Source organism: Corvus kubaryi, unplaced genomic scaffold, assembly GCF_017639235.1.
Source record: "Corvus kubaryi isolate FWS band 111438036 unplaced genomic scaffold, C.kubaryi_AGA036_p1.0 138, whole genome shotgun sequence".
Classification (NCBI taxonomy): Eukaryota; Metazoa; Chordata; class Aves; order Passeriformes; family Corvidae; genus Corvus; species Corvus kubaryi.
In genome coordinates this window covers 5,057,312-5,068,290 of record NW_024580672.1, presented here as the reverse complement: position 1 = coordinate 5,068,290, position 10,979 = coordinate 5,057,312, and the positions used below count along the sequence as shown (strand labels likewise).

The 10,979-nt window shown below is 53.4% G+C and overlaps 1 protein-coding gene across 1 annotated transcript in view; it reads left to right on the top strand.

Annotated features, from left to right (window-relative positions):
* Positions 1 to 8,880: 8,880 nt before the first annotated feature.
* Positions 8,881 to 10,979, top strand: part of PAX2 (paired box 2) — a 103,151-nt gene continuing 101,052 nt past the window's right edge. The window contains exon 1 of the mRNA XM_042018776.1: positions 8,881 to 9,058. Coding sequence (XP_041874710.1) covers positions 9,034 to 9,058 — 25 coding nt within the window. The 5' untranslated portion in view covers positions 8,881 to 9,033. The remainder of the gene's footprint in view (positions 9,059 to 10,979) is intronic.

The following is a 10,979-nucleotide window of genomic DNA, read 5'->3' as shown; positions in this document are numbered from 1 at the left end:
AATGAAAGCTGGATAAATGACTCGGTAGTGTGAATTAGTACGGAGGGTGCAAGCCGCCTGGCAGAGAAGTGCGATTTTATAAACAACGGCATCATCTGGCAAAAGGGTAAAGATCTGTGCAGAGCTCACAGCTTTTCTAAAGCATCACATTGATATTTTATACATGGAGAAGAGGGGGGAGAGAGATACATGTGATATATGTTCATAAGCACCGACTATGCAAGCACAAGGGAACATTCCCGTTCAGATCCCCAAACAGGTGCATCTCTCCACGTAGTAAATGCTCCCTAGCTGTCTCCAAAATAAATGGTTATATGCAATAAAATATATATAAAGTCTCTTCATTTTGATATAAAGATTCGGGTTTATATTATACATTTCTTATATATCGCCACGTATTCCTCTCCACAGACGTATCTATTTCGGGTATATGTGCGTAGTTGTGAACATAACATACATACTTATAGTTACACAGGGAATCCGAGAGTTGGCAGTACGTCTAGCAACGAGAGCGCTCGTTAGATATATGGTTGCATAAAGGATCGCGTACAGTTACATTAAGTCCCATTAAGACAGTGAATGTCGGTCTGCACCGTTTCGCACACGAAATTACAATTACAAGTTTCTGACTAAAGAGCAGGAGGAAATTGCCAGAAGCTGGGGTGGTCCGGTCCCCCGGCCTGGTGCCTGCGACCTCCTTCCCACCGGGGTGCCATTGGACTTAGGAAACCGGAGATGGGGAAAGGTATTTATTCAGGGCAATTAGAAACCAGGTACCGCTTCAAAAATCGATTTATTAAGGGGAAAAGGAGTCGAAATTATTGTTAAAAAAATGCGCATAAACGAGTCTAACAAAGTAGGGAAGCAGAAGCATATTGGCGTGTAAGGTATCACACTGGAACTGCTTCTACTTCAGACCTCGGGATTAATCAAAGAAATCGGTGCTGCTGATGAGGAGTTATTCAGCAGCTGAGCTCTGGAAAACTGCATCCCTGCTTTCTTTATACATTTTATTCTTTTCAATTGGTTTGAAAAATTAGAAGTGTTTAGAAAAAAGAAATACACATTTCTTCTTCCAGCGGGCTGGAAAGCTTTGATTTTATCCCCCCCCAGCCCATCCCCTCTCTCTTCTTATCTTTCCTTCCCTTTCTGTTTTTTCTTCCTCTCAAGTTTGTGATGGGGACCGCAGGGAAGGATGCTTTTGAGAAAGAAACTGAAGCACCTGTTTGGAGGGCACTGCTCTCCTTCGCCACACCCTCAGCATTCCTAACTCCTGTTTCCACCGACGATGCCAGTCCTGGAAGCCAGCAGCCCGGGCGTTTTGTAACCTCCGACGCCAGGCAGGGAAGAGACAGATCAGGGCTCTTCCTGGCAGTTTTTCTGCATTGTGCTTTTAAACCTCCCCCTGGCAGGGCTCGGCAAATGCTTCTTTGTCCGCTTAGGAGTGGCCGTGGCAGGGGGAGGCGAGTGCTTGCCCTTTACATGGACATTCGTCGATGACAAAACTTTATTAGGAAACTTGGAGGAAGACCCGACTTCTGGCAATCGGGGAGAGACGACAACTGCCAGAGATGCCCGTGGCCGTTAGCTTTAACTTTCTCCGCTTCCAAAACAGATGTGAAAACTCCTCTTTCCAGACTGGCCATCTCCTCCCTCGAGTGTTTTTAAGTGCAAATCTTTAATGCTGTTCAACCAGAACCTCTGTCCCTTGGCCGGCTCGCAGGCAAAGTTGACAAGCTAAGGGGATGGTGGAGAGTGAAAGTTACTGATAGGAGTGGGACGAGGCAGGAGTGGCCGCACCCCTCTGCACTCACTCGCTGGGGTGTCACGCCTGGCCCTGTCCTCGCAGACATGGACCGCTCGGGAAGTAATCCCCCGAGACCTACTGATCTCCGGGCGAAGAGCAGCGGATTGCATCTCTCCCCTGACGGTCGACGACGTGTTACGGTGGAGGGTATAGGCCGGGGGGGTGATCGCAGAGGGGGGAGAGGGGAAGAGAGAGTTCTTGGGACAATTTATCAGTTATTAAAGGACCCTTTCTGGACCTACAGAGCTCAGGGGCATTTCTCATCTCAACTCCAAATAGAAAAAAAAAATGTAGTCAGCTATCTTTAATCATTGACTCGAGGGCACATTTCACATCATCTCTCAAATCTGCATTTTTTATGAAGTGGCCAAAACGTGTGCTGTGTGCCTAATTTTCTCTCCCTTACAGGCGTTAAGAAGAGTAATGAGAAATCGGCTGGAAATTAACTTGCTTCTGCCCCTGCAGCCTTCTCCCCTCATGAGAGACTGGAACTTTTATCCCCCTCACACACACTTTTATATCAACTGGTTCAGAGCCCGGGGGCTGCCGGGGTTGCGGGGCAAGGGGGGGAGGAGGAGGGAGCTGCCCGCAGCAGAGTTAGGAGACGGACCTGCAAAGTTCCCTTTTCTCTACAGCTCCCAGACCATAACAGAGATTGTTGTCACAAGGACAATGGTTGTGTTCCCGGGAAAAGGTGAAAGGCACACGAGTTACATCTCCCCCGGCTTTTACTCTTCCACTCAGTGTTCCTCTCTCAAACCTACTCCAGCCTCCAAAATACTGAAAACTCAGCGCGTTCAAGAGATCCGGGGACCAGGGAGGCAGCGGATGTAGGAGGATGTTTATTTTCTGTGCTTTAATATACGGAAACACATTGTCATTGTTGTCATTATTGTTACTCTTATCTTTACTAGTGCCTGGAGTATTGGAGTTTTCCACCGAGGTTTGGAGTTTTCCACCGACGTGGAGACGGCGTGTAAGAACAGGCTGGGAAGGGAGAACCACTGTTCCCTCACTTCTTGCACCTTGAGGTGTATTTTTTGTTGTTCCCGTAGCCGTTCCCCAACCCTCGCCCCCGCGCCCGGCAAGAGCTGCGGAGCAAGCAACCCGGCAAGGCAGCCCAGCCGTGCCGTCCTTTGCTCCCTCCCCATCCCGGAGAAAACCGTGCCCGGGGGAAAAGCAGGTTCTTCTCTTCCCTCGACGTGCCGGGGAACTGTTGCATCTGCGCACCGGCCCACACCAGCGCCTGCGAGGCAGCTGCCAGCCGCTCCTGCTGGTACCCCCGGGCTGCCGAGGCTGGCCAGGGCTGGAGAGCCGGGAGTTGCCGCGTCCTCCCTGGTGCGGAGGGGCCAGCGCCCGCTGCCCTCTGATCGTCGGCCCGACGGGAGGCGCTTGTTCGCGGGGCAGCTGCTCCGGGGCACTCTCAATAGAAACTGGAAGTGAACCTAAAAAAGAAAAGTGTGGCGGAAAACAATTCTTACAGCTCAAAACAGCGTTAAGCTGAGATTTAGGAGCTCCATAAAATGCCAATGGGGAAATCACCTCGGCGCAGGCTGCCATAAATGTTTCAGCTTTTCTGTTCTAATTCTCATGTCTACCAAGTGTTTGACGGCTCTTAAAAACCTCTTTACTTCTTTTCTTTTCCTTTTCCTTTTATCCTTTCCTCTCTTATCCTTTCTCTTCCTCTGCCCTCTCACTCACTTCTTTCTGTCCACAAACGCTAGAAAGGTGGGGGGATTGTTTTCTTCTTCTCCTATGTTCTATTTTTTTCGCACATTCTGTTTATTTATCCATCCATCCATCCATCCATCCCCCTTTCATCATCAAATTAAACGTCCCCGTCCTTATTCAGACCTTTTCTCTAATATTAGTAAAGATCAATGTTGGTCTCTCTATCTACCCCTTCACCCTGATTTCCATCTTCTCACTTAGTTCCATGCTTCTTTTATTTTCACCTTCTTTTGCACATTGGCCCAGGGCGTGCTCTGCGTCCCCAGTCTCTCATGGTTTTTACATGATCTTCCATTTTTCCTTTCCTTCTCTCCAGTTCTGGCAACAGCGAGCGGAAGCCCCCCGCCTACGTATCCACCTCCTTCATTCCTATCCTAATCCACGCTGGGACTCTTCAGATTCCCCAAGCCCCGAGGCACCTCCCGGCCCCTGCGGACCCAAGCTGTCACTAAGCACAAGGGCGCCCGCAGGCCGTCTGGCTGTCGGGTCCCCTTCCTTGAGATAGAAACTTGTGTCGAACTACCTGGAGAAGGAATAAGCAATCACACCGACTCTTCCCAACTCCCGGGAGAGCACTGCCGCCCGCCCGCCTCCAGCCCAGCGCAGGGTGTGCGGTAGCCCCGACCGCGGGAGACTTCACCTGGTTTTGCCAGCCACCGTCTCCAGCCGGGACCACCAGCCGGGGCCGTGGAAACATCCTGGGAAGCGCTTTTGAATCTAAACGTCATCACAGGGCAGCGAGGGATTAACACTCCCCGGCTCCAGGGCTGGGCAGCAGCCCCCTGGCCGGGCCGAGGCCGGAGCCCCGTGCGCGGCACCGCCGATCTGCACTGCCCCCTCTGGCGGGACGCGCGGCCCGGCCGCCCCGCCGGCAACGGGGCCGGGGCCGCCCTGCTGCTGGGGCGCCGGGAGCCCCGACCCAACAGAGCTGCGCCCCCCTCCCGGCTGCCCCCGAGCCGGTGCAGGAGCTCCCGGCCTGATCCTGGCGGGGGACCCGGCTTCCCGCAGCCGGCCGGGTTTCGTGCGCCGGGGCGCCACCGGGACGCCCGCCCAGCCCACTCCTCCCTGTGCCACGTCCCGGTCGGCAACTTCACGCCAAGAGCCCTGCACCGACGTCGTCTGGCGCAGCTACCCTGGCTCCATCCCGCCCGCTCACCTCCCACCCCCGCCAGCACCCCGACACCCCGCCGGAGAAACTCGAAGGCAGCGATAGTCCCTGCAGCCCGCGGGCGGCCGGGCGGGTTCCATCCCACGGCAACCCTAACCCACCTCCTCCCAGGCACTCACCCCACCCACCCCAAACTTCTCGCAAACCCCTTCCCACTCCGCTGCTCTGACGCCAGCTCAGCCACGGGAAAAGCAGCCTTTCCCCGTGCCAGCAGCATCCCTGCAACTTTGGTAGCTCGAAGTACTCCTGCTCATCTCACAGCCTCTACGGACGGCCCCGGACCAGGGGAGAGGCCCATTCCTTGCTCTGCTCCTCTCACCTCTCCCTTTGTCCTCCCCCGTTCCGCCATCACCACGAAAAAGCACCAGGTGGCCAGCCCAACACTAAGGCAACAGTGCGGGACAGAGCGGCAGCAACACGGGCATCCCGCACCTCTGAAGTCACCCCGAAACTCTCGGGAAAGGGCTGGGTCTGCCCGTGCACGGCTGCCGACCGGACGAACCGCAGGGAGCGGCCTCCGAGTGCCGAAGCCCCCGGCCGGGGTCCAGCCTCGCCTCTGTCCTTGCGTGTCCCTTGCCGGTTCCTCCGCAGGTCCTCTTTTTAATATCCTCTCCACCCTTCAAAGCACACCCTGCCTCACAGAAAGGGAGAGGAGACCTTGGACAAAGGACAAGGCACTCGTTTCCTTACGATGCTCTCAAGCCAAACAGCCAAGCGATGTGCATTTCCCCTCGCCATTGGAAAGCGTCCCTGCTCCCCGTGTCGCTAGTGTCTGCCCTATTACCTGTTGCACCACTTTCTGTCTCGGACTATGGGGAAAGAGCCTGTCTGCCTGCTTTTGCACACCACAGCCCCATCAGGAGTTTATTCCTTAAAACACTCCGTCCTGGTTTCTTTCCTAAAAGGTGCAGGCAGCCAGAGCCCGAGCCCGCAGCGGAGGAGCGGGGAGATTTTCCCTAGTGGTACGAGCGGCCGCGGCCAGAGGGAAGCGGCGGCCGGTGCTGGCTGGGAGCAGGGAGAGCCGCGCTCGCTCTGCCTCCGCATTTCCCTGGGAACTTTCTATTCCGGAGTTAACTATTAACTGCAGGAAAGCAGGCAATTTTCTTCGGAATGCGAACTATTTCCTTTATCCAGCAGATAGATGTTTGGGGTGATTGATTAAAACAGAAATTGATATTAAAATATGTGTCGTAGAACACTTTCCCTGTAGTCACAGTCACACGGCTACTGCCACATGCAGGAACAGGCGTCCTGGGCAAGCAACGCACCGAGCTGCTGCCGAGGGTTTTCCTGGCTCGCCAAGAAATGTTTTAATTGTGAAATACATGCAGATATAGTTATAATAGCTCGCATTCGTACATTCTGAACAGTGCTGAGCGAAAGGGCACACGGAGGGCGCACAGCAGCACTCACGCGGGGGAAGAAACGCCGGGGGTCCCACCACAGAAGGGGGAGGTGTTGGGATAATGCTTGGTGCTCCCCTCGGGAGCAAAGGCGGGGGCGGGCGTCCAACGTGTCGGCAGGGTCGGTGGGTAAAGAGCAGAGATTCACGTATATAGAGACGGTGTAGAGCCAAACAAGTACTCTAGAACCATTTGTGGGGCACCAATTTGCTGCAAAGAGAGAAACAAGAAATTTTAAGAGGGAAGCCTGTAATTCTAGACTCGAGTTAGATAATACTTCAACACAGATTTAAGGTTGGAAGAGATGTGCGTCCGTTAAGGTACCCATAATCGTTCACTCCTTTTATGTGTAGCAGCACCTGCGCTCCTTGCTTAAGGGTCGCAGTCTGACACTGACGACGACTGTTACACCCCGGGAAACCGGGAAAAGTCCCGTTCCCGTTTATCCCGGCCCCACCATGTGTTGCTGCTCTCCCTCGGCCAGCCTCGTGCTAATTAACCTGTGCCCCTTTTAATTAAGAGAGGACTCTCTTGGCGGCGCCCCCTGCTCTGCCCGACGGCGCGCAGCCGCACCTCGCCCCTGCTGCCCCCCGAGGGGCTGGACCCCCAGGCAGCCCCGGCCCGGTCGCCAAGCCCGCCCCAAGCCCCTGGGCCGCCCGCCGACCCGCCCCATCGCCCGCAGGGGTGGCTGGCATGGGCACCTGCCCTTCTCGGCCCACTCGGCTCAGCCTCCTGACGATATTTTTCATGCTTCGGCCCCCTCCTTCCTCTCTCTGCCTATTCACACAAACACTTTTATCCAGAGAAAGGGAAATTTTCCGTTCTCTTTTGCTGCTTTTCCCCCTCTTTCCCGGGTTTGCCCCTCTCCCCCTTGCTCCCTTCCCTTCTGTTTCCTTGCTCCTCGCCCCCCCGCTGCAGTTTTGTTTGTCCCAATGCCCGGCCGATCATCGCGGTGTATGAAGTTCTAACTGGTTTGTGTCAGGCAGCTCTCTCTAAGCAGTCTGGCGTGACGGATTAAACATCAACTAGTTAAATAAAAATTAATATCAACTGCCTCCTAACTTCTAATGTCATGTTGTTTATAACTAATGAACTGATTAGGGGATAAACACATCAGGAAGACATTTCTGCTTCCCTGCTCTTTCGAGAGAGATTTGCAGAATTCAAAGTAAATCTCCCAGAGTCCCTTCTGGGTTTCTCCCATACCAGTCTGGAGAGGGAGGACGGGGATTCCGTGGGGTTTGTTGGGGTAAGCTCGGAGGAATCTGATGCATGTGTCAGGGTTAGCTGGACTTATTTACACATCTCACCCAGGAAGCGTTTCAGCGCGGCTGCGAGCAGGGCTCGGGCTGCAGGGAGGTGAGGAACCGCTCCAGACAGATCTGGCGGCTGCTGCAGACCGGGCTGGAGACGGCGTCTGAGGCAAATACTCGTTGCTGCAATTATTGACTTTTAGTGTCCCTTTTTAATACTTAAAATGAAACTTATTTTTTCTTTGCTTGAAGAGGCAATCGATGATTTTTAAGTGATATGAAGGAAAGCGTTCCCTCCACCTTCCTTATTTTCAAAATTCTCCACTTTTCTGGGGCGTGCTTTTTGCCAGTCCGCGTTGTTAACATTTTCCTAAACACTTTAGAAAAAGAAACACATGCACACACATAACCCCCAACAGCCTCATCTTGGAGAGGTCCCAAGCTTTTAAATACTGTTTGCCCAGCACCGCCGGCTCTGACAAGACAATAATAACAGGGGAAGCTTTTTAAAACCAATTTAGCAAATGCAGAAATGTAATTTTAATGAAGAATCGATAGCAGAATGGTTCATTTTTCCTGGGACTCCTTGTTGGAGCTGAGACAGACTTTCAATCAATGGGGAGATAGAAAGGGGGGGTAGAAAGAGAGAAAGAAAAATATTCGTTCATTGATGTCTTTAGCACTGGGAATTTTTCTTCTTTTCTTCGCAGCTTTGTTCTATTTATTATTTTTTTATTTTCAGTCGCCAAGCCTTTACCAAAACGCGGTGGTAAGAGAAAGAAAAGAGACTAGTGGACAGATAAATGGAGGGATGGATGGATGGATGGACAATCTCTCAGAGGCAAAAAGCTAGGCGCTCACAGAGGCAGACTTCACAGGATTGCCTTCCGTCGCCTCCAAACTAAACAGTGGAATCCCCGTCCCCCGCCACCCCACCTAGAGTCTGCCCGGACCCCCGAGCTGAGAGCTGCCAGCTCCCGGGTGGGCTGCACCGCCATCTAGACCAATCTCCCGCCCCGTCCCCGACGCGCTCCCCCCTCAGCCTGAGCCCACCGCCTCCCTTTTCAACTTGGAGGAAGTTCCTCCTCTGTCCCGCGTCCCTCTCTCCTTTGCCAGCCCCTCTCCGAGCACATTTTTATGGTAATAAGACAACAAATTAATCTGCTGTTGCAACAAGACTTCCCTACAGGTAGCCAGCTTGAGGGAGGGGGGCAAGGGGAAGCAGATTCAAAGTCCAGGCATTGTCCCCCCTCCCGCAGGATCCCCGCGGGACCCCCCCAGCCCCTTTCCTCCCTGGCTGCACAGCCCTGGTAGACTGGAGCAGGTGAGTCCCTCTCCACTTTTATAAGCAGCAGCGCTGCATTTGCTTTGATTGTTATTTATTTTCCCCTCCTTTTAGCCTGTCCCGGCTCAGTAGAGCGGCATTTCTTTCTCTGTGGCTGGCTATTTTTTTTTTTTTTTTTTTTTTTTTTTTTGGTGGTGGTGGTGGTGCTCTGGTGTGTGTGTGTTGTTATCTAAACCGTTTAGTTTTGGGTGGTTGCGCCTAGATCTCGAAAGTCAGCGGGGGAAAGCAAGACACCCAAGCGGGGAGGAGGAAAGCGAAGAAAAGGCCGCGGCGGATCTACTGGCTTGCAGCCGTCCCGGGGAGACGGGCCATTAGGCAGAGGAGCCATGGCTCAGAGCTCAGGGAGAGCAGGTAAGGCGGGGGGGCGCTGAATATTCAGCAGGGAGGGATGAGACCGTCACCCCCAACTCCCTCCTTTGGCAGGAGGCAGCCTGCCTCTGCTCTCCTCCACACACACCCTCCTCGCCTCGCCAGATCTCCCTCTAACACTTGCTATCTCACCTGATAAATACCCTTTTCCTTACGGGTGCCCGCTCCAGTACCCCTCGAAAGGCCGAGTTCCCACCGTGTTTACCGTGGGAGCTTCGCAAGGACCCGCAGCGGAGCCCCCAGACGCGAGCGAGAGCCGGTCCGAGCCCCGGCCCCTTCCCTCCCGGCCCGGTCCTGCCGCCAGCGGCCCCGGGCGCTCCGCCTCGCCTCCCCCAGGCGTCCCGGGCGGCCGAGCCAGCCCCTGCCACCGGCCTTTGTCGATTTGCCCCAAACGCGGAGGTCCCTCCCGTCTGCAGAAAGTTCAGGGCATTGCTTAAACTCTTCCGCCAACGATTCCCTCCCCACCTCGGGAAACTTTGCTCGCTGTGCTGGCTCTGGATCTGCGTTGTGCCCGCCTCGGGCCCCTCGGGCAGCCCAGCGCCTTGCCCGGGCTCCGCGGGGCCGAAGCGCGGGGCCGCGGCGGGCGGGGGCCGGGACTGCGCCGCCCCCGAGCGGGGGCTGCCTCTGGGACCCCAAACCTGCCCCGCCGACGGACGCGTCTCCGGATCGCCCCCGTCTCCCAGTCAGCAATTTTATGATTTGCAAACAAAGCTTCAAACAAACCCCGCCGGAGAGGTTTTCCTCGGCGCTGCCGCTCGCGGTAAAAGCACAATTACGCGGTTTGGTTCCCTCAAATTAAGTATATAAACAGAGCTTTTAATTTAGGGATTTTTGGAGGTAAAAGGACATAGAGGTTTAAAATACAAACCTCACCGGCTGCCAGCACAGAGCCGTGCTGTTGCCCCGGCTGCCAGTCGTTTGCTGCAGGGGAGGGTTGGAAAAGAAAGGCTGCGGCGGGTGCCGGCAACCGAGGCTAGGAACCGGAGCTAGCAGCGCCGGTTTTCCTTTGTCATTTTTGATGGAGTCGCAGGGTGAAATATCCCCCACCTAGAGAGGGATTCAAGTGCACAAACAGAGAGACACGTATGGGAGACAAATAAAAATATTCGCCATTCAGAAAACAATATCTCTTCTGTCGATAGTTTTCCCGATATAAATGTATGTGCACCACCTCTGTAAATCTCAATATTAAACACGTTGTGTGTGAATATATATATATGCATATACACGTACAAGCTTATGTTTTCATAATCGAACCAATTAAATCTATTATATATGCTGTATACTATATATAAATATGACAAAGATTCACCAAAACGTAAAGGAAAATTACGAAGGCAACGAAAAAGGCCTCCTAAAAGAAAAGGCTACAGAGGCGCTTTTTCGCTATTCTGCACCAAAAATCTTCTAAGCCAAAACTGAAAAAAACCTTCAGAAAGTTTGCAAACCACTCTGTTCCTTTTCCCTTCTGTGTTTTTAAAGGATCTGCCGAAGTCCCTTTGCATCTGAGGTTTAAATAGGGAGATCAATAGAAAACAGTTGTAATGATCTAATTAATTATGGCAAAATTAAAAGCGAGTAGAAAATCAATCTCTGATGGTGTTGAAGATGGAATTAAATTGATAGTCCATCTGTTCACCTCCTAGACCGTATAAATATGCAACCCAAGGACGGAGCTAATGGGATCGAGCTGCCTGGGAGACTCTCTCATTCTCTCTCTCTTCTTTTTACTTCATTCCTTCCCGAAGTTCAGCCCCGCAGCCCCCGTGTTCCCGCTCGCAGCCCTCTGTTCACCCAGCATTTCCCCTCTCGCTGGAGACACGCAAAACGCTGCTTGTGTCGAGCAACTCAAACCGGCAGCAGCAGCCCGCAAATCTGAGGGTACAAAGCCGTGTGGTTGGGG